Below are 24,655 nucleotides of genomic sequence, written 5' to 3'. Positions count from 1 at the left end.
AAAAAACCCATTTGAGAAGAAATCGCGCTGAACCTCGGGTCCGAATTTCAGAGCTTTTCACGCTATATTTGCGGAGATATGATCTAAGGAAGTTGGTCTTTTTGCAGACTCTTGAATTACATTCCAAACAAGTGACCTGGGGAAAATCGTCATAACTTTCTCTCTGGGGATCGGATTGAAATTTCGTAAGAAGGTACAGAAAGAGGACGGACTGTAGTTTCTTGTATGCATTTTTTAGATCCAAAGGTCGAAACAGTGACTCGTGGCACGTTGTACAAGTTCGCTCTACTGAACTAGTCTATAATCAAGTCACTGTGGGAGATTTCGCATAACTCTTCTTTGGAGAATCCAATTTGGGTCAACTTGTGGCATTGGAAAGAGGACATAGAGGGCTACTGCAGGTCACAAATTCAGAACTAGATGATCGGAAAATACAGAGATACATCAAAGGCAATATCGAGCTCCTACAAAGTGAAAAAAGGTGTGTAGATTTTCTTAAATTTTTGCTTAAGCTTAGTTTGAAAATTTATTTTGAAAGAATTCAAAGGGCATAGTAGAGCATTATTATCGGTAACTGATGCCCCGAGGAAAGAAAATGCAAACACCTAGTAAGGAACCTGAAAGCTCTAGCATGACTCATGAAGAAGAGGAAGAAATGCTACATGATATATCAAAATTACAAGAACAAGTGCAACAAATGTCAATGTCACAAAAGCTAACAGAAGCTAAGATAAATGGCGTGAAAGCTAAGATGAATGGCATGGAAGCTAAGATGAACAACTTGAAGATAGATTTGAACACAAATTTGAAGACAGGCATGGTAGATTTGAAGACAGATTTGACAAATTTTCTACAAGAAATACTTACCAATGGTGAAAAGGTAGTAAAGGAAACTCATGATGCGAACAAAAGAAATGTTAATCATGATTTCTTAGACTCTAATGTGGGATCGAAAATCCACCATATTCCAAAAATCGATATGAGGAAGTTTGATGGCAAGGATCCCGCAACATGGATATTACAAATGGAGCAATTTTCGATCTCAATAATGTGCAAAACACACAAAAGGTACGTATTGCAACTTTATATTTGGAACCAAATTAGTTTGTATGGTATCAATGGCTTTGCTCTCATAAACAAATTATCACTTGGGCAATTTTTACGGAAGAATTGATAGCACATTATGAGGATACAAAAAGCAACACTTTTTTTAGCCAATTGATAAGTCTCAAACAAAAGGGTTCAATAATGGAGCACATTGAGGAGTTCCAAAAATTGAACATAAGGGTAAAAGATATTCCAGAGGAGCATAGGATTGATGTGTTCATAGGGACTTTAAAGGATAATATCCAACATGATGTTCGCCTTTGGGAACTTGATTCATTAGAGAAGGCATTCAGGTTAGCAAGAAAAATGGAAAGCAAAATTATGGCAACCAGGAAGCATACCACTCACAACTATAAAGATGGAAGTGTGGTTGCTCCTAGTCTTCCACAACCTATAAGGTTGACACCACAACAATTGGAAGAAAAAAGAGCAAAAGGGTTTCTTACAGTTGTGATAGCAAATACACTAAAGGTCATAAGTGTGCTGAGAAGAAATTATTCTACATAGATTGTGAAGAGGAAGAAGAAAAGGAGCAAGAAAGGTCAAAAGAAAAGGATATACTCTAGGAACAAAGCCTAGATAAAGAAGAAATGAATCCGACCATATCTTGTAATGCATTGGCGGGAATTACCACTCCTCAAACCATCAAGATAGAAGGACAAATCAAGAAGAAAAAGGTACTAGTGTTGATTGATTCAGGAAGTACCCACAATTTTATTCATTGTAAGGTAGCAAAAGAATTGAATTGCTTCTTATACCCAGCACCAGAGTGTCAAGTGATGGTTGCAAATGGAGGAACAATAAATTGCTCTGGAAAGTGCCATAATATCAAGCTATCGATGGGAGAATATGTATTGACTAGCCCAATGCTTTCCATTCCAATGGGAGGTGCTGATGTTGTACTAGGAGTACAATGGCTACAATCCTTGGGTACAATAGCTTTCAATTTTCAAGAACTTTTCATGAAATTTTCCGTGGAAGGAAAGGAAGTTGAATTAAGGGGTATTGCAGGGAAACCAGGAAAGATAATTAGCTCTAATGGTATGACAAAGCTTCTAAAAAAGGAACAAAGGGGTGTAATTGCACAATTATGTTCGCTAGATGTTTCCACATTGCAATCATCTATTTCTCCAGATCTCCAAAAAGTCTTGGACAATCATTCCAAGGTATTTGAGACTCCCAAAGGTCTCCCACCTATTCGTGATCATGATCATGCTATTCATTTGATTCCAGGAAGTGTTCCTCCAAACATCAGGCCGTACAGATATCCCTATGCCCAAAAGAGTGAAATTGAACGTATGGTTGCAGAAATGCTAGAGGCTGGTATAATTCAACCAAGTCAAAGTTCTTTCTCTGCTCCAGTAGTATTAGTGCACAAGAAGGATGGATCATGGCGCATGTGTTTGGATTATAGGGAGCTCAACAAGCTCACTATTAAAGATAAGTTTCCCATTCCCGTCATTGATGAATTACTGGATGAATTGCATGGATCAATTTACTTCACCAAGTTGGACTTTCGTTCAGGATATCATCAAATCAGAATGAAGACTGAAGACATTCCGAAAACAGCATTTAGAACTCATGAGGGTCATTATGAATTTTTGGTCATGCCTTTTGGCCTTACCAATGCACCTTCAACATTTCAAGGTTTGATGAATTCCATTTTCAAACCATTCCTTAGAAAATTTGTGTTAGTATTTTTTGATGATATACTAATCTACAGCAAGTCTTGGAAGGATCATGTTGAACATGTTGACAGGGTGCTACAACTATTGGAGGAGAAACAATTATATGCAAAAAGATCCAAATGTTTCTTTGGAGTACAAGAGGTGGAATATCTGGGTCATATTGTATCTCATGAAGGAGTTAAGGTAGACCCTAGCAAAATTAAAGCCATTAAGGAATGGAAAATCCCCACATCCATAAAGCATCTGCGAGGATTTCTCGGGTTGAGAGGGTATTATCGCAAGTTTGTTAAGAATTATGGGAGAATAGCAGCACCTCTAACAACATTATTGAAGAAAGATGCATTTTCATGGACTCCAGAAGCAACAAAGGCCTTTGAACATCTTAAAGAGGCAATGTGCCAAGCACCGGTCTTAGCTACACCGGACTTCACAAAAACCTTTATTGTGGAATGCGCTGCTTCAGGAAATGGAATTGGTGCTGTTTTAATGCAAGATGAAAGACCCATTGCTTTTGAAAGTCATCCAATCAAGGGAAAGTTTTTACACAAAGCTATTTATGAGAAGGAAATGTTGGCAATACTCCATGCACTTAAAAAATGGCGACCCTACCTAATGGGAAGACACTTCAAGGTAAAAACGGATCATGATAGCCTTAAATACTTTTTAGAACAAAGATTATCCTCTGAAGAGCAACAAAAGTGGGTCACAAAGATGTTGGGTTATGACTTTGAAATCATCTACAAAAAGGGAAGCAAAATGTGGTGGCAGATGCACTCTCAAGAAAGGATGAGGATGTGGAAGCATTGTTGTGTGCCATTTCTATTATCCAACCAGATTGGATAAATGAAGCAAGGGAGGAATGGAAGAATGACGAAGAAGTATGGGCACTTATTCGAAAGTTACAACAAGATTCCAGTACGTCTGATACATTTAGCTGGCAAAATGATTCTTTATGGTACAAAGATCGCTTATACCTCTGTAAGAATTCCCAACTAAAACAAAAGATTCTTATGGAATTGCACACTTCTCCCTTAGGAGGGCACTCAGGATTTTTAAAAACTTACCACAGGGTTAAGAAGGAATTTTTTTGGGATGGCCTTAAATTGGATATTCAAAAATTTGTGGCGGAATGTTTGGTTTGCCAACAAAATAAAGTTGAAACAATTAAGACACCGAGTCTATTACAACCTTTATCCATTCCAAGCAAACGTTGGGAGGAGGTTTCAATGGATTTTATCACAGGTTTACCCAAGTCTGAGGGAAAGAGTGTCATCATGGTGGTAGTTGACATACTTACCAAGTATGCACACTTTTGTGCATTATCACATCCATTTAAAGCTAGTACGGTTTCTACTGCATTTATGGAAACAATTCAAAAGCTACATGGAAACCCAAAGATTATTGTAAGTGACAGAGATCCCATTTTCACTGGAAATTTTTGGACATAATTATTTTCTTGTCTGGGTACTCAATTAGCTCATAGCTCATCTTATCATCCTCAATCTGATGGGCAAACTGAGATAGTAAACAAATGTTTGGAAGGATATCTTCGTTGCTTTGTATCTGATAAACAGACACAATGGGTCAAATGGTTGCCTCTGGCTGAATGGTGGTATAACACTTCCTTCCATACAACAACAAAAATGACCCCATTTATGGCACTTTATGGATATCAGCCACCATCCATCACATCATATTTAAGAGAAAATTCTAAGGTTCAAGCAGTGGAACATCACATCGAACATCAACAACAAGTCCTCCAACTCTTAAAGGATAACCTCGTGTTGGCACAGAATAGAATGAAGCAACAGGCAGATCAACATCGCAGCGAAAGAAGTTTTGATGTAGGTGATTGGGTATTCCTACGGCTACAACCATATAAGCAAATGTCCCTCAAGCAAGCTAAGAAGGATAATAAATTATCATCAAAGTATTATGGTCTATACAAGGTGTTGCAAAAGATTGGTACTATGGCATACAAATTGGAGCTTCTTGCAGCTTCTCGATTGCACCCAGTTTTCCATGTTTCATGTTTAAAGAAGGTTATAGCGACAAGCTCCCAGTTCAAACAATATTGCCAGAACTTGACGAGGAAGGAAAAATTATATTGGAACCAGAAGCAGTCACAGAAACAAGAACTCGACAGCTACGAAATCGATCAATTTCAGAGTATCTTATCAAGTGGAAGAACTTATCCGCTGAAGATTCCACATGGGAGGATGAAAATTTTATACAGAAGCATCCAGAACTACTCAAGTGTTGAGGACAACACTTTTTTTGAAGGAGAGGGGCATGTTGGGTCCCTATAATACTAGTAATTACCCCATTACTATTGTAGTTGCATCCCTTATTAATATTGTTGTGCCCCTATTATCCCCATATTGTTATTACTGTGCCCCATAGAATCCCTCTATTGTTATTTTTGTGGCTTTATATTATTATTGTTAGGTCGGCTGGGTTATATTGTGACTCCTTAGACTCCTATATATAGAAAGGAGGTTTTGTCATTTGAATCATCCAAGAATTGTTCATTTATGTAATGTAAAGGAGGTTTCCCCCTCGAAGAGGCTAAATTCTAAGGCGTTGATGTATCTTTTCTATCTTTTCTTGTGCTGGTTTCATAACAGTCACTGCACCTGTCACTCCCCACATGTACTCAATGCAATGTGAGGTACTCCTACTCCTCAACGCAGTCCAACATGCTACAACACACCCCCATGCGTCTCCAGGCCCATCTGCAGGCCACTGCTCCACGCTAGATGCTCCTACCCATCACTGGATATGATGGCCTAAAGCTATGTCCATATGCGTCAGTCTGCACCCGACCTGTATCATCGCCTCCATCGCCACATCACCATGTTCTCTGATGAGGGGATCTCCCCTCCAAAACCTGCCTGAGAGGCCCAAGAAGTGAATCTCTCTAGGTACTAGTAGTGATGCCACTACTACTCTGCTCCTCTCTGTCCTCTGTGCCCTACGCAAGTGTGAGGAATCCCCAACTCTATACAAGGCATTGTTTGGTGGCCTGCCAATGCCACCTCCGACAAACTACTGCCAGAGTATGTTGGTCATCCTGTGATCCCATGAACGACCATCATACCAAAACGACCTAGGGAGTCTATCCATAAACTGGTTGGCCACTGGTGTTGACCGAGACTCCCTTAGCGAATGCATATGCTCAAGCGCTAGGCCAACTACACCACCACGGTCATAGTCAACCGACATATCTGGGGAATGATAGGTAGTCCTACCTAGATCCCAATGCCAGTCTGGGCTTCTGGTGTCCCCAATGCCTGAAAGCTCCTGCTGAGCTTCGCACCGGCCCACTACCATCTCCATAGCCCACTCCATTGGGTACCAACTCAAAATCTCTCACCATCCAACTCCAAGAGAGGGATTGAATGTACAAACTCCCTTACACAGCATAAGCCCTCCATCTTGCGAATGTTGCACCCTACGCCGCTCATGTCGCCTCATCTCATCAGCCTGGTCAACACATAAAATATGTCGAGGTGGCTCTGCCTCTCCCTCTCCAAGGTGCAGAGGTAAACTACTGACGCTACAAGCCCCATCTATGTATGTCTGAAGAGGGTTGCTCTGATGCTCTAATGTGCACTCTAGTTGTACCATTAGGGAATCCAACCGTTCCCCAACGCGAGTCAGTTTGGTCGTTGACTTGGCACAAACCACTCTCATGCCCTCTAGCTCCTCGTTTTGTTGTAGAATGGCCTCTCGTACTGTCGTGGCCTTCTCTCTCAATGCTAGAAGGCCAACCTGGAACTGATGAAACTGTCGTGGGTATCTATCACCTGTAGACTCGGTCACAACTCTGGATACCTCAGCAACTATCAACATCTCATCCATGGGTGGCACCTCCTCAACAAATGGCTCTATGTGTGTAGGCTCTATCATACCCACCAAGGTGTCAACTGGGGCTATCAAAAAAGTCTCGAATAATGGTGACTCGTGCGCCACACCTAGTAGATCGATGTGCTCCTCACCATCCTGTGGGCTCTCAGCATCATGCGCACCCTTCTCCTCAGGCTCCTGACATCTAAAGCCAGGTCTCCACCAGCGAAAGCACCCCTTGGTCTCACCCTCTAATTATCCCTATCTTTCTTGCTCCTTTTCAGGGGATCTGGTGCCCTGATTCTGTCGACTTTCCCCACATGACGTAGATGGATGCACCCCCACTACCTGCTCACCTCTAGCGTCTTTGTTGTAGGGGTGAGGATGGGTCTGGTCTGTCACCCTCCTCAACTGGGCCAACCTCTCATCGTCCCAACGAATTCCACCCCAGAATTTCTGCATACTGGATTTCCCTTGAGCCATCGGTTTGTCTCTGGTTTCACCCTTCACTATGCACTCATACCCAAATCTCCCATGCTCTTGTTGGCTACCCACAACTAGGCCAAGATCAAGGCTCTGATACCACTGTAATGTCCCAAACTAGGAAAAATAGTGATATGCAAAGAAAACAATAAAAACAACACCATAAAATTGAAACATTCAGTGCACACCCATAGAAAGTCCAAAAATAACCATCAATGAGTCATTTTATTATAATCTGGGAGCAAAGTACAATAATGTGGAAGAGGGGCACCTGGGCTTGCCTCAATGGCAAGCATAATCAATCCCAAGTGATAATATGTCAAGCCCAGATGGCAGAAATAGCTGCTGCAATGATGCCCTACGCTGCCCTTGTGAAACTATGTTGTCTACTACAAAGACGCTGCTAGAAACCCCACCTTCGATGCTCAGAAAATTTCGAGAAATTAACCCCGAGCTCTCCACCAAATACCCATGATAACCCACGAAGGAATTGGACAAATGTTGACCTCGGAATTTCGGCCCAAATTCCCCTAGCTCCTTTAGCTGCTCGCTGAGTTGGGACCCTTATTTGACCCCTCAAATCTGCCCAAAAAATTCAACCAAATTAATCTTGGTCTCTCCTTAATAAACTCAGAAAAACCCAAAAAGCGTTTGGCCTAGTTTAGACCCCGGAAATTCGGCCTCACAAGAGCCACGTCCTCCTCCAACTGTTGAAAGGTATGACCTGCCTGTAACTCCAGAAAGAGCCCTCAAAAATGCTACCAAATAGCTGAGATAATGTTTCCCTAACTACCCCTTCTCTCTCCTAGCAAATACTCACTCCACGAACTAACCCACAAATTCCCACGTGTGCCCAGTGAGAAGCTTCTGCGCTAGCCCTGGGTGCTGGAACTCACACTGCTCTCAAACAACTAGCTCCTGTGCCCAAAATTCCCCAAAGGACTAGTGTCTCCTTGTACTTCCTTCACCAAAAATTCCTCCGGCAATTGCACCCCAAAAGACCCCTAAAAAAGCTCTTGCATGTTCCTCTACTGCGTCCTCCTGAAGTACGCATTGGTTGAGTGATAGCTGAGATTAATGCTCGGAATATGCTCCATCACTCCTCTAGGGTTGCACTCGTAGTCCGCCGAAGAGAGGGTGAGGTCTCTACTTGGAGAGCTCGTTGCTAAACAGCAAGTGACTAAGCTAAACAACTCGAGCAACTAACATTGAGTTCAATAGGCAAAAGATGCCAAATGAGGCTGAGCCTCCTCTTCGTGGGCGTCTTTTCCCATGTGGGCCCCCTCCAACTAGCAATTTGACTTTCCCTCCTTAGCCATTCGAACTTCCCTCTAAGGTAGTGCGTATTTCCTCATGTGGATGGCCCCCACGCTATGCCAACAAAACATTTCGGCCTCTTTTTCCTTCCTAAGTCTTCTCCAAAAATCACATGGGTCCCATGGCCTACAAAATTGTCAAAAGTGTAGAATAGATAAACCTGTAACAATTTTTAATTTAGGAAGGGACATTACATTATTCCGCTGGTCCATTTCTTTAATGTTCTTGGACAAGTCCTGCACTGCCTTCAACAAAAGATGAGCAAACTCCTCATCCTTGCTCCTTTTGTCTCCCTCATTGTCCCCCATGTTTGTTTCCACAACCTCCGGTTCAGTTGTCACAGGATCTAGGGTAATCTGCAACTGCCTTTCTTTGCTCCTATACCTCTGTCTCCCGGTAGGTCACATTTTTCTTATCCTCCAGTGTCATGGAGCATGCTACTCCCATAGGTTGAGCCAAGTCTATGATTTCTGATACCACTGTAATATCCCTAGGGAATTTTACAATAAATAACAAAGCATGCATAGACATAAAAACCCATAAAACAGTAAGCACACAATCAAACCAAGAAATTGCACCAAAAACTGCGTTGTTGAGCCATTTTATTGATAAACAAGGGTGTACAATATGGTGCTGCAAAGAGTGCACCTGGGCTTGCTCAAGGAAATCTAGCAAAGCCCCAAATGAATGATATATCACCCCTCTCTAATCCGCTACTGCCTTGCCCTGGCTCTGCGCTGACACTGCCCAGAAATACGTTGCTGGCTGAGTAGAACTGCTGCTAGGGCCCTCTCCGGTGCTCAGAAAATTCTGGGAAATTAATCCCAACCTCTCCACCAAATACCCAAAATAACCCACGAAGGATTTGGCCAATGGTTGACCTCAGAAATTCAGCCCTATTTCCCCTCAATGGCTCAACTGCTAGGTGATTCGACCCACCTGTAAATCCTGCTGTAAATGGCCTCCAAAATAGCTGAAATCCCCACTAAAATACTTCCCCGACCTTCTCCCCAAGTTTCAGCCTCAACCACCCTTCACTCCTCAACCTCCCAGAGTGCCTCTACCATGCACTGTGCTATCCCTACGTTGTTGTAGCTGAACCTCTCATTGGAATCAAACTCTCTATTGCTGGTATGAACTGAAAAGGGTAGGACTCCCTCCTTGGGCTGGCACTCGAAGTCCATCGAAGCAAGGTTGAGATTTTCGCTCAAAAACACTCGTGCTAAACAACACTTGCAAATTTGGCTTCAGATCAAGCGTGTTATGTCAAAAGACAGTTTTGCAAATGATGAATGAATGCCAAATTGAGTGTCTTTTGCTCTTTTTGTCAAGGAGACTCCAAAATTCCCATGTGGGCCCAGCTTGAATTCCCCACACCAATTCCGCTCCAATGGGAATGTATTCCTCATGTTGGCCATAATTCCCATGTGGTGGCCCCCACGCTCCACTAAAGCCTCAATTTTTCCCCAGCTCTAATGTTTGTGGTGCTTTTAAGTCAAAAATCATATGTGGGGCCTCTAATCCCACATTTCCTAAGTACAACCCTGCACTATAGCAAAATTGGCCAAAATTGATATTTCACTTAGCAGAATGCTAAGTGGGAATATCACATGGTTTTCTACAAGACTTTGACTTGTGACTTTGGGCTTACAATGGTGGTGAATGATCTGCTTGAAAAAATCTATGTAACCACACTAAATGAGGGGTAACACTAGGAATCCTAAGAGGAGTGCCTTAGTTCAAAGAGACTTCTAGGTCTTCTTGTGTATATTGAATTTCTCGAAGAGGGATCCTTAACCTTCTAGAGAATTCTCTTGAGGAGAAGACGTTCTAGAAAATTCTCTACTAGAAATTTATTGAAGAAAAAACCTATAAAAGGAGGCCACCCCCTCACTTGCAAGCTGTGTTTTCATTGTGAAAAAAACCTAGACCGTTGGGCCGAAAGTGAATATATCTGTGTAGGTTTGGTGCATCATTAAGGAAATATTTGGAGCCGTAGTTATCTCTTGAAAGACCATTGTTATATCTTGTTTTCCTCTCTTCTTTGCTGGAAATTCTGCTGCTGTTATAGGGTTTATTTTCCAGTGTAAGAGGTCTAAGTACCACTATGTTCATCTTAGAGACCCTTAATTTCAGATCTGATTATGTTATGTACCTGGGATGTTTTCCTTAATAGAAGGTTGTCTTTACTTCATATTTCAGAATTTGATTTTCTATGAAGAAACAAAAATATAACAGGGGTACTATTGTACTTATGAGCTTAGTATGTTGGCTGGAAACTGAATTGCTGTCATAACTAATAAGGACTGATATTATTGTGTCTTTATTGGTTAAATATTGTTGAAGTCCTTAAAGTATTTTGACTCCATTGCCCAAATATTAGGCACTGATCCACCTTCAAATATTTATTGCATATCATAACTATTAGATTGCGAAATCAGATTTGACTGGAAGGTTAATAAAGACTTGATTTAGATATCTTATTTAGGGAAACCACCCTTGCGTCCAAGGAAAGCCGGCCTAAAGTAAAACGAAGCTCTACTCAGGGACGATGGCTAGAACTTAAAAGAGTTGCCGCAAGGGTTTGTACTTCGGATGATTTGGACTTATCTTGTGTGCAGATCACTAGCATGCAACACAATATTTTAGGGTTGTTCATCATAACAGAAGGCTAGAAAGATATGTAAGGTAAGTATAGATAGGAGAAGATGATGTTCATATACTTAACCCGGCCAGAGCTAATATGCATTTGACTTTGAGTGCAAGTAGTAAGAGAATAGAAGTCAAAGGGAATGGGCAATTCATTACCAGCACCCAAATCAAGAAAGCATTTTTTAAATATCTGTCTTCCAGATCCATCACATAAATCTACTGATTGCCGATGTTTCGAACCAACCAATGTAGTTCATCATTAGGACGATAAGATGATGATGATTATGAACCACATTGGTTGGTTCGACACGCGTCAGCAATTGATTTATGTGATGGATCCAAAAGACAGATATTTAGATAATCCTACTCACAAAAGCCTCCATTCAGATACAAGAAAGCATTTGTTATTGCAATCTTTAATCCACATAATCAAAAGAGTTTGATTTCAGAGACAGTGATGAAGAATTTGAATCTGAGAATTTCCAGGACAAAAAAATTTGTCCCTACCAATTTGTCAATAAATTAAACTCGATGCTTTGTGATTGTTGGCTAATAGGAAGATGTTAATGCCAATTCAGTCTTGCTATTCTTGATGACATCAGCTTTTCTTCCTTCTTTTTTGAACCTTTTTCACTAAAATATAGTTTCGAAGCTTGCATTTTACAGAAATAAGACCCTCGGAACAAAATCCCAGTACACAGCATGTGAACTAATTATAGGCAAAAGAAAGAGATGGAGCATTGAAATCTGGCATAAGCAGAGTACGAATTGTGCATTTTGAATAGGGATTCACGTATTGTATGCCAAGTATTTGCAAGAAAAACCTTTACAAAGTGGTAGTGGTAAGTACATCAATTAATAAATTTTAACTTATCAAAAGAAGATATAAATTACTATAAAATCAAATGTATCTACCTCTTTTGACACAATACAGAGCTTTCCATCAGCCATTCCATTTTCAACAAATGTCCGAGCAGCATATCCTGCAGCATTGCCACCTCCAACAATGACAAACCTACAAAAACAGACCAACCTAATTCTTAAGACGCCTGCACTAAAACAAAAGTCAAAGGATGACAGCAAATACAGAAGAAGGCATTAGTTGAAGAAGGACAACACCCCACAGGATGTGAGGTTCAGATCCAGATGGTTCCCAGCATATAGGATTTGATCACCCATCTGGCACGGTGTCCTCCCCAGGACCCCACATCAAGGCTTACCTTAAACAAAAAGAACATTTTTTTTGTAATTTGAGCGAGTTGTAATTAAAACTAACAACTCCAACATGTTCCTCAAAACTGCTCTCAGCTGGGCATAACTCATGTTATTGGGAATTTACAGCTCTCACCGAATGTTGATTAGGGGATGTTTATGCAAAGAAACAGCAATGCAATGTACTTAATAACATGGGGGAACCGGATAGGACACAATTAATCCACATTAGCTTCAATGGAGTACCAGTGAAGTGTATAGTGAAATCAAGTACCAGGACTCCTTAAACGCATTGAAAAGTGAAATGCCAACAAAATTGAAGAGCAGAGATCGACTTACTCTCTGTTTTCATTGGCAAATGCTGCACAAGTAATCAAAGTAGCCCTTCGCCAGCTTCTTGAAGGCAGACGATTAAGATGCAGCTGTGATGCAAGTGATCTGAAAACATCTTTCATAACAAAAGTGGAGGGTTGAGTACAACGCATAGAACTTCCACGCTTAATTCCCAAACACGCCTGCGACATTGATGTCATCGCCATTCTCAATTTCTTCTTCAGCCTCTGTGATTCAAGATGTTGGCCTCGTATAATACAAGAGGTCAGCGGTTCTGTTCATCGCACAAGGTTCTGTTATGTATTATACATTCATTTGTGTGAGATGACGTGTGATTATTATATTTCCTTCCTATGTGTGGTGGCCCGCGGGTGACTTTTCAACATAGCCAAGGCCAATAGCATTATAGGTTTCCGGCTTTGGCAACCATCAAAGGGACAATATTTTTTAAATTCACATGTTTCCTTTGATTTTGTGAAATATCCTAGTATAACGCCGCCTCAAATCAAAATATCCTAGTATAACGCCGCCTCATCGTCAAGTTCTTTAACTCAACTTAATTATTGACTACGGTTTACGGCTAGCTAAAGCAAGTATATATTTAATTATTTTTTATTGGGTGGATAGGTTTATTCTATAATTTATTATGAAAGTATATATTTAATTGTTTTTTATTGAGTGATAAGTTTATTCTATAATTTATTATGAAAGTATATATTTAATTATTTTTTATTGAGTGGAGAGGTTTATTCTATAATTTATTATGAAAGTGATGTGTAATTTTGTTTGTGCTCTAATTTAATTTGGAGTTGATACATATCTTTTAAAAAAATACTTAAAATATAAAAATTCTTGGTTATAATAAAGACGTAAATGATTATACATAATTGGTTAATTTTAATTAAAAACATTATAAAACATCAATATTTTCATTCATTTAGTTCATTTTTTAGTTTTTGATATTAGAAGTTTATTCTATAATTTATTATGAAAATGATGTGTAATTTCGTTTTGTGCTCTAATTTAACTTGGAGTTGATAAATATCTTTTAAAAAAATACTTAAAAGATAAAATTTATTGGCTATAATTGAGACGTAAATGATTATACATAATTGGTTAGTTTTAATTAAAAACATTATAAAACATCAATAATCTCATTCATTTGGTTCATTCTTTAGTTGATATTACATTCCAGTGTGAAAAAGATGTAGTAAAAACATTTGACTTTCAGTTTTGAAATTATAAATAAAATATTTTCATATTTATGTTAATTAATATAAATTTATATACTAAATTGTTTAAATATCCATATTAACTAATATATTTCAATATAAATTATATAAATATAGAAGAAAAAAAATAATATATATATATATATATAAAGTAAGTATATGTAAAATAATTTAGTTACTTTTCTTAATAAGAGAGAAATGTGTAATTCATTCAAATTTTAATATAAAATATTAATAATAATAAGTTATTTAGAAATACAATTTGAATAATGAAAAATTACACATGGTCTATATACAGAGAGATAGAAAACCACTATAAATCCATCTAAATCACAGATGCATTGAGTACTAAAAGGGATTAAACCTCATGATGTTTAAATCCTTTTTCTAAAAAGAGGTTTGTATATAATGGGATTTGATCCCTCTAAACTCTTGGCAGATATGTGGTTAAGATGGATTTATACTAGTAATTAGTTAACTTTGTATAATTTAATAATAACAAACATCTGATATGTGGTTAAGATGGATTTATACTAATAATTAGTTAACTTTGTATAATTTAATAATAACAATCATCCAATTTTAATGTCGCAATTACGTCAAACACTATACTGGTGTAAGGGATTCTCTTGTTTGTGGGATAAAGGATCCACCTCTTCACAACAATGTGACTGCGAAAGTCTACAAAGGCATATATGCTCTACCCCTTTTGGATTTGAACTTGTGACCCCTTAAGAATACAACCTCATTGTTATTATTATATTATATATAGTATGTCAACTTAAATAACATTTTGATGCATAATTACTCACATTTAATATTGCATAGGTGAACACTATGTACAAGTTTTAATATGCAAGTATACATGGTTGAATATGTGGTTAATATGCCATCTTAACTTTGAAATTTCATTGTGGTTTAATGAAGTTTAGACTTGTCATATTTAAAGGTTGTTTACTGGGGAAAGGCTAACATGGCAAAGGTGGTCTCCATGATAAAGGAAGGGTGTTTTTTATAGAAACATAGGGCATTATTTGTAGAAACTTGCAGGAGGTTTTACCATGAAAGTAAGTAGAGAAGCATCTCTAAGTGATGGTAAGAGAAGAATGTTCTTACTCCTTTTATGTTGAAATGTGTACTTCTCTCGAGTCACATATAACTTATGTGTGCCAGAAGTTGTTCAACACTTGCTAAATTGCTCCAAATGTTCCTATCGGGTTTTATCGAAGATGAGGACTTTGCCCATATATAAGACTAGAAAGGAAATAGTGAATGGTTGGAAGATATCATTCATCTTCCTCATGAATGTTGTTGGGCCATTAGTCATGTTGAAAGGCATGACCAACTACCCAAATAGACCTTCTTTATACTTGAAGGTTGTCTTCCACACATCAGTATGTTAAACCGATGCCTGGTGATTATTTAAATTAATATCAATCTTACTTACAAGTTTGGCACCATTGAGTGAATTGAGAAGATCATCAATCCAAGGGATTGGATACTAATTTTTTACTATGATTTCTCCAAGGCTTTGTTATCTATTCAAAATCACCATGTCATGTCTGAAGTGTAAAACTTCCGGATAAACAGAAATATATATAAAAATACTTTTATTAATAAATGAAATACAGATAGGTGATGATTTACAATGGGTTGCCTGGCTTATATACCGCCATGTGCACCCTTTGGGAAAGGGCATGATCTTATGATTGTGCCCTTTCATCTAACTAAACCTAAAATTAAACGATAACCTAAAATTATCTAATTTTTTACATAACATTGCCTTCCTCTCGAAAGAATGCTTTGTCCTCAAAGCATACGTAACGACGGATGTTGTTGACAAAATGCTTCATTCTCACAAGAAGCTTCTTCTTCGGGCAAGTCCTTCCACTTGATCAGATATTCCTTGATAGTACGATATCGAAGCTTTCTTTCTCTAGTAGACAAAATACCTTCTGGTTCTAAAATGACTCTTCCTTCATCATCAAGGGATGGAAGTGTCGTTTGTGCTGTTTGATTGTTACCTAGTGCCCTTTTAAGGCAAGATACGTGGAAGACGTTGTGAACACGACTTGTCTCTGGAAGGCTTAAACCATACGCAACTTGGCTAATCTTTTTGTTAATCTGATAAGGTCCATAAAACTTTGGTGCCAATTTGTTTTTTCCCTTCTGTTTTAAGGATAATTGTTTGTATGGTTGGAGCTTAACAAATACCCATTCTCCAACTTCAAACTCTCTTTCGGTTCTGTTACGGTCTGCTTGTTGCTTCATATGATTCCTTGCATTATTCAAGTTTTCTTTTAATATTTGGACGATTTTTTGGGTTTCTTCTAGTTGATCTTTAACAACAGGTAAATTTGTTTGGACAATAGCTAGATCTTTCCATTTCGGGGGTTCATACCCATATAGGGCTTGAAATGGCGTCATTTTCGCTGATGTATGATAGGTGGAGTTATACCACCATTCAGCCAGGTGTAACCATTGAGCCCATTTATTTTGTTTTTCTGTAGCATAGCAACGTAGGTAGGCCTCCAAACATTTATTGACAACTTATGTTTGACCATCTGTTTGCGGGTGATAAGCGGAACTCATATTTAGGTAAGTTCCTATATGGTTGAACAATTCCTTCCAGAAATTACCTTTGAACTTGGCATCTCTATCACTTACAATGACTTTTGGAAAACCGTGTAACTTATATATATTTTTGCAAAATATTTCCGCAATTTCTTTTGCTGAGTATGACTTTTTTATTGCCATAAAGTGAGCATATTTGGTGAGTCTGTCGACTACTACGAAAATCTTGTCCTTGCCTTCAGATACTGGTAATCCTTCGATAAAGTCCATTGAGATTTCTTCCCACTTCTGATTTGGAATGTTTAAGGGGTGAAGTAATCCTGGTGTCGTAATATTTTCGCTTTTATTCCTTTGACATGTGTCACACTCTGCTACATACTTCTGAATATCACGATTCATTCCCTTCCAAAAGAAGGATTGACGTACATTGTAGTAAGTCTTAAAGAATCCTACATGACCAGCTGACGGTGAGTCATGTAATTCCTTGAGTATCTTAAACTTAAACTTGGAATTTGTGTTTAGATATATTCTTCCCTTATACCATAAGATATCATTCTTCCACTCAAATTTTGAGTTATTGGGAAGGTTATTGATTATTGCTGTTACTTCTGGATCTTTGGCATACTCACTTCGAATTTCGGTAAGCCACTCAGGAACAACAACCGACATTGCAAGTAGTGTTGATTCTTCATCTTTCCTGGATAAGGCATCTGCTACTACATTGTCTTTACCCTTTTTATGTAATATTTCCAAGTCAAAAGCGGCAATTTTTTCAATCCATTTTTGTTGTTCTTCGGAAAGTGTTTTTTGTTGAAGGAGATGTTGGAGACTGTTATGGTCTGTTCGAATAGAAAACTTACTTCCCAAAAGATATTGCCTCCACTTAGCTAGTGCGTGCATGATAGCGAGCATTTCTTTGTTGTATGTGGATTTGAGGCGCTCTCTTTTATTGAGCTTCCTACTTTCGAAAGCTATGGGATGTTCTTGTTGCATTAGTACTGCACCTATACCGAATCCAGAAGCATCACACTCAATGATAAATGGTTTAGAAAAATCTGGTGTTGCTAATACGGGAGCATTAGACATAATTTCTTTTAATTTTTCAAAACACCTTCCTGCTTCCTCATCCCATAGAAACGAATTCTTCTTTAAAAGATTTGTTAGAGGTGCAGTTATATGTGCATAGTTTTTAATAAACCTTCGGTAATATCCTGTCAAACCTAAGAACCCTCTTAGCTTGGATATATTAACAGGTTTGGTCCATTCTTTTATAGCTTTGATTTTGTTAGGGTCCACCTTTACACCTTCATGGGATATAATGTGTCCAAGGTATTCTACTTCTTCCTTTCCGAAGGTGCATTTGGATTTTTTTGCGTAAAATTGGTGTTCTTTAAGTAGTGTAAGAACTTTATCCAAATGTTGCAAGTGCTCCTTCCATGTTTTACTGTAAATTAGAATATCGTCAAAGAATACTAATACAAACTTTCTGAGATGTGGGCGAAATAATTCATTCATAGTTGCTTGAAACGTTGCTGGTGCATTGGTTAATCCAAATGGCATTACTTTAAATTCATAATGACCTTCGTGTGTTCGGAATGCGGTTTTTGGTATGTCTTCTAATCTTATTCTAATTTGATAGTAACCTGATCTTAGGTCCAATTTTGAGAAATACCTTGCGCCATGTAGCTCATCCAACATTTCGTCGATAAAGGGAATTGGAAACTTATTTTTAATTGTTATTTTGTTTAATCCCCTATAGTCAATACATAGCCTGAATGACCCATCTTTCTTCCTTACCAACACCACTGGAGCAGCGTAAGGACTTTTACTTTTCGAGATGATTCCACACCTTAAGAGGTCTTGGATTAATCTCTCGATTTCTGTTTTTTGGTGATGTGGATATCGGTATGGCTTGATGTTAACCGGGTCTGATCCTGCCTTGACTTCTATTGTATGCTCAATTTCCCTATTAGGCGGCATCTTTAGAGGTAGATCTTGAAATACTTCTTCATGTTTCTTAATTAAATCTTGTATCTCTGGTGACTCTTCACTAGTCATATTTGCAGATAACATTTCTAACTGATGACATTGTACTACATAAGCAGGTGCTCCTCTTCGAATCATCTTCATCATCTGAGATGATGATACAATTTGATTTTCTGGTGCTTGGAACCCATGTAATTTGTACTTTTGACCTCCCCATTTGAATTTTATAAATTATACTTGGTGGTTAGCAGCATAAGTACCTAAGGTTCGTAACCACTGGACACCTAAGACTACATCTACTCCTCCTAATGGTACTGTGAAGAACGAAGACTCTAAACTGAAGTCTTGAATTTGCAATTTAACCTTATGACATTTCCCCACCTTTTCTATCTTCTTACCGTCAGCTACCATCACCTTCATGTTTGGTAAGGGAAATGAAAAAATATTGAGTCTCTTTGCCATGGTTGCATCCAAAAAATTATGTGTGCTACCAGAGTCAATGAGAACCACCACATTGTTCTTCTTTATGTGTCCTTTTAATTTTAAGGTTTGAGGTTGTGATATACCTGTCATAGCTGATAATGATACTTGTGGAATACTTTCGTCATCTAGTTCTGGTGAGAATTCTGGGGCATCTTCTGTTTCTTCAATATCAGACTCTTCACTGTTTGAATCATTGGTTGCTTCACAATTATATAGGTTCTTTGGTTCCTTTCTTTTAACACACCTATGTTTGGGATCCCACTTTTCACCACAGCGCTTGCATTTACCCTCCTTAATCCTTTGCGCTTCCAAATTAGATTTTTCATCTTCACGACGATGCGGTGGAACATATCTTGTATTTTTTGCGTCTGCATACTGAGGTGTTCTTCGTCTTGCATATGTTTTTTCGACTTTTGACCAAAATATTTGTTCGAATTTCTTTTCGGCTGTTTTTTCTTTTAGTCTTGCTACTTCTATTGATGAAATGTCATGCATCTCAAGTTCTACTTGTAAATGGGTTTTAAGTCCCGAGATGTATGACTGAATTAAACGAGATTCCGATAACCCAGGCACTCGAGTTACTAAGGTCTCCCATTCTTGAGTGTATTCATCCACACTTCCTTTTTGTCGTAATTTGATGAGTTTTGAAAAGAACTCTTCTTCCTTTACACCTTGGAATCTTTTGAAAAATGCATCTTTAAATCTCCTCCAGCTAATGACATGTGTTGTCTTTTTCCACCACATATACCAGTTATATGCTTCTCCCTCCATTTTCATGGATGCATGTCTGAGTTTTTCGTCATCGTCAGTGATGTCATATATCTCAAAGTATTCTTCTGCTTTATTTATCCATGCAACATTGTTTTTTTCGTTCCCATCGAATTTAGGCATCTCAACCTTTACCCTCTTCTGGTATGTGGCTAATGGTTGAGCAAAAAAAGGGTGTTGATTATTAAGGGTATCCCAAAGTTGCTTGTTTGTAAAGGCAGTGTTACTTGCTTCTTGGTGGGGTGCCGCTGATTTTCTTGGGGATTCAACCTTTTCATGAGAATTTGTTGACTTTGTTGAATCTGATGAGAGATGTTCTTGATTTTCTTCACCATCTTTTAATAGCTCTTCGGGTGTACAATTCGACTTTTTACACAGACTTTTCAGCATTGTTAAGACTTCTCTGAAGTTTACTCCTGTTTGGACATGTTGACTTTCCATCTTTATCTCTATTCGATTTGTCGTATCTTCAAGATTTTTGATTTTGTCCGCTTGCTCCCCAAGCTTGCTCTCGACTTCATTTAATCTTTTACTGACCTCGTCGTGGTTGTTATTTATCTTTTGCTCTGCATCCAACAACCTTTTTTGAAAATCCGCCATTGTCATTGTCGACATTGAGCGGGTTTGCGGAGGCGTGTATTTATTTGCCAGCTAAAATATTTTTCCTTCCCTTTTTTTTTTAAATTAAATTAATTTAATAATTTAATTTAATTAATAATAATTTTTTTAATTAATTATAAATTATAATAATTATAATTTATAATTATTAACCTTATATATATAAATTAAAGTTATAATATAACTTATAATTAAATTTTATATATATATATATATATATACATATATATACATATATATATACATATATATATACATATATATATATACATATATATATACATATATATATATATATATATATATATATATATACATATATATATATATATATATATATACATACACATATATATATATATATATATATATAATTAAATATGATATATATATAACCAAAAATATGATATATATATAACCAAATCACGTTATAATTATAACCTACGAATGGATAGTCACGTCTTTTCCTCCTGTCCTGAAACTTATCGAACACGCTAATATATTTCGTTAAACTCTGAACAACACGTCGCTTATATATATCACCGCAGGCTGGGAATATATGTCACCGCAGGCACTCTGAACAGTCCGTCGATTATATATATCACCGCAACACAGCAAGCTGGCAGCACGTCGATTTAACGGAACCGTTTTGACTTATTCAAAAAAATGTATCATATATTACCGTAACACCGCAGGCTGGCTATTCGATGGTGGAAGTCTGTGGCAGCGGACGGATGGATGGACAACCGAGAACGAACTGCTTTGAAAAGTCACGTGCGAATGGTCCTCACTGTTTAACCGTCGACCTTGTGCGAATATCACTGCAGAGCCCACAACAATGGACCGCAGGAGTCACCACGAGTTTCCCGCAGAGTCACCACGATGGCAGCGATCTTCCGGGCGGATGGACAGCAGACGGGGATGACGGAGGCAACAATTTTCTGGGCGGAGGGACTGCGGACAAGGGTGACGGAGGCAACAGTCTGGATGGACAACGGACAGAAGTGACGGAGTGTAGAGGATAGACGCAACGGGGAAGCGAGGTTTTTACAGGAACAAGGGCAGAGTTTAGTAGATGATGTCGGATGAATTGGTGGAGTTTCCCACGTGAGTGAAACCAGCACAAGGAGGATTCGATGGCTATGATACCAGATGAAGTGTAAAACTTCCAGATAAACAGAAATATATATATAAATACTTTTATTAATAAATGAAATACAGATAGGTGATGATTTACAATGGGTTGTGTGGCTTATATACCGCCATGTGCACCCTTTGGGAAAGGGCATGATCTTATGATCGTGCCCTTTCATCTAACTAAACCTAAAATTAAACAATAACCTAAAATTATCTAATTTTTTACATAACAATGTCCTTCTTTTGAAGTAGCACAATTAGGCTCTCACAAGTTGAGGAGCTTGGTCGAATGTGACCATTTTGGATTAGCTCTTGAATTTGGCTTTCATTCTTCAGGAGGGAGCATCTATATACTATGTTGTTAGATAGTGGGGCACCTAGTGTCAAATGAATTACATGCTTCATTGAACAATGCAGAGACACCCTTGCAAGTGATGTGAAGATATCCCCATATTTCTCCACCATCTTGTCCGCCTATTTCTATTGTGTGGATAGACCCCTTGTAAAGGCCTTGGCAGTTATGGTGATCTTCCATTTGTCTTTTGACAAAGTTATGAAGAGAAAAAAATATCCCAATCTAAGAGAATACATTCTTGTATTGCATAGATGAGATCAAAGATATTATGGTACTCAAGGCTACCTCTTGTAATCTATAGAGTTGACCCCTAAAAATGGCATGGCTAGGGGCATAATTTCATTAGAAACTTCAACTTCTTGATTACCTCTATTGAAATAAACTTCTTCTAGTTACCCTATTGTGGATCTAACAACAAGCTCTCCTCAATTCCTGTCAATGCCTTGTGCTTGGAGGGAATTAAGGGGGCCCGCATTTTTAAGTGCTAAGGTTACCCTACCAAGCCTATCCAATGTTTTGGAGGTATGATCAGCACTCTAATAGCTTGAAAAAATGGAGTTAAACTTATGGGATTAGCTAGGGTTTATCAATCAATCAAGTAGCTTAGAGATGCCCCCGTCCTCCTAGTTGCCTAAAACGACCCTTGGAGAAATCTCAAACTTAGGTTATTTTTCCAAATTTTTAGTATTTTTTTCCATTGACCATCTAGCCAACATTACAAGGTTCTCTGAGCCTCCTTTATTAATTTACAAGGTCAAGATTTGAGGTTTTTCTTCAAAATTTGGGCCTCTTAAGCCATTGTAGCATAGTGTAAGTCATTATTGGTGAGATATAGTGCATAATTAACCTCTTAGATAACGCTACATCATTCTCCTAATATTCTAGGTTGATTCTTGGTGATTTTCTTAGAGTTTTCCCTCAATTATGAAGGCTTCTCCTAAGACGTTTTGGGTGGAAAAAGGACATGATTTGGTGGTAAATTTCAAGGTAAAAGGAAGGATTATTTAAGTGTTATAAGGTTCATTAACACTTCCTTATTATGTCCTCAATAGTCCCAAGTTACCTTTCCCTTGATTTTCCCAAAGTTTCCCCTCGTTAGGACCCTTAGTATTTAATGTTTCAAAGCCTTAAAATTCAACTTTTAAGCTCAGTTTTTGCCTTCCCAAGTCCTTGTAGCACATCACTAACAACTTAGTAGGAACTATAACATTGTACTACCCACTTATATAGTGGTTAGTTTTTTATCAAGCCTTGGAGTTGAGCCAAGATGTCTCTCTCATATATTTCCATCAATTTAGGGGCCTCATCCAAGGCCTTCCTTGGGAAAACATGGTTTGAATTAAAGGAGAAAACTAAGGTAAAAGTGTTAATTGTAAAGTAACTTAAGGTTCAAAACTTTCTATTATGGCCCCAAAAGTTCCCAAATGTTGTCCTCCCTTGGCTTCATAGGCTTTCCCTCACCAAAACCCCAAAGTTTCATGTTCTGAAAACATTTCAATCTTATTTCTTTGTCTTTTGGGATTGAATTTGGTCATTCGCTTTCCTTCAAGATTGGGCATCTAAACAAGTGTATTCCTTGAAAAAAATCTCTAATTTTCCTCCCATAAGCATAGAGAGGATTCTCCATGGGGAAATACACATCCATCTTGGCCAGATTTGAGAATATGTAATTGTGATGGTTAGGAGAGGTTCCAAAGTAAAATATTTTGGTCTCTTCACCACTAAAAACTTGATACATGTGCACAAATATATCCAAACCTTGAAAATCAATCCCCAATTCTTTTCACCTTGGTTGATATTCCAATTTATTTAAAATCAATGCCCAAGACAAAATAATAGTCTAAGGATTTTATCTTGAACAAAAAAAGTTGTTTGGAATGACATTCATTAGTGTTGTGCCAAGAGATTTTGTGTATATCACATGAATTTCTAGTGTCTTTCTTCAACTTCTCATTAAACTTATTTGCATGAGGGCTGGACTAGTTGTCATGAGGTTGGTTATCCTTTCTATCTCCTTTTTTTTATATTCATGGCTACCTTTACCATTCTTTCGATATGGCTTATAAATGAACCCAAACTCTCTTTTACCCTTCTACAAACGTTGTTACTCGATTTTCACAGCATACAAGTAAGTGACTTCTAGTGAAGACATGTCCAAAAACTACATTTCTATTTGGAAGTACTTATGTAGGTCAAAGCAATATTTCAAGACCATGCAATATTTAAAGTCCTCAACACCTAACATCACATAGTTTTTATCCAAGTGCAAAGATGTCCATCTCATGTATTGGTCATTTTAGTTTCTAAGAAGGTAGAATTCCTCCTCGAGGGCATCAACAAAAGTCATATAATTAGGTTTTGTAATAAATGGGTCAAATCCATCTTAAATATGTTGGTCACAATAAGTTTCCCACTAATATTTGATGTGGGGAAGGAACTTATGGAGCATGAAGGTGATCTTCTTACTATTGTGAAAAACTATGAACAATGCAATAACCCTCAAAGACTTAGTAATTTACCCAAAGCATATGAATATATATTACATTAAAAAAAGGAATGTGAAAAATAAGGTGTACCTTGAAGGATATGGTAGCTTCCAAGTGATTACTTGTCGAAGGTGCCTCCATCACTATTAGGAGTCATCAAAGTATCTAGGTGAGATGATCCATAATCTCATTCCTCTGACACTAAAGGGATTCCTCAAGCAACATCATGATAGCATATCCCACTCTATCATATTTATTTCCATCCACCATGGGAGGTCACTTGGTCCTTTAAGGGAAGTATTCACCAGGCTCAGTGAGTTCGAGGCCCAACTCCCCATACCTTTACCTTGTCATGGACATTCATAGAAAAACAAG

General features: G+C 38.0%; 1 protein-coding gene across 1 annotated transcript in view; it reads right to left on the bottom strand.

Moving 5' to 3' along the window:
- Positions 1–13,072, bottom strand: part of MDAR6 (monodehydroascorbate reductase 6) — a 139,052-nt gene extending 125,980 nt beyond the window's left edge. Inside the window, exons 1-2 of the mRNA XM_089413686.1 lie at positions 12,648–13,072; positions 12,012–12,111 (exon numbers count right to left, since the gene is read on the bottom strand). Coding sequence (XP_089269812.1) covers positions 12,012–12,111; positions 12,648–12,847 — 300 coding nt within the window. The 5' untranslated portion in view covers positions 12,848–13,072. The remainder of the gene's footprint in view (positions 1–12,011; positions 12,112–12,647) is intronic.
- Between the last annotated feature and the right edge of the window lie 11,583 nt (positions 13,073–24,655).

The sequence above is a fragment of the Pinus tabuliformis genome, chromosome 3_2 (genome assembly GCF_031772625.1).
Source record: "Pinus tabuliformis cultivar Carrire ecotype Pingquan chromosome 3_2, CPIR1, whole genome shotgun sequence".
NCBI classification, from domain to species: domain Eukaryota; kingdom Viridiplantae; phylum Streptophyta; class Pinopsida; order Pinales; family Pinaceae; genus Pinus; species Pinus tabuliformis.
Note: the sequence above shows the minus strand (reverse complement) of the source record. Positions and strands in the feature narration are given on the sequence as shown.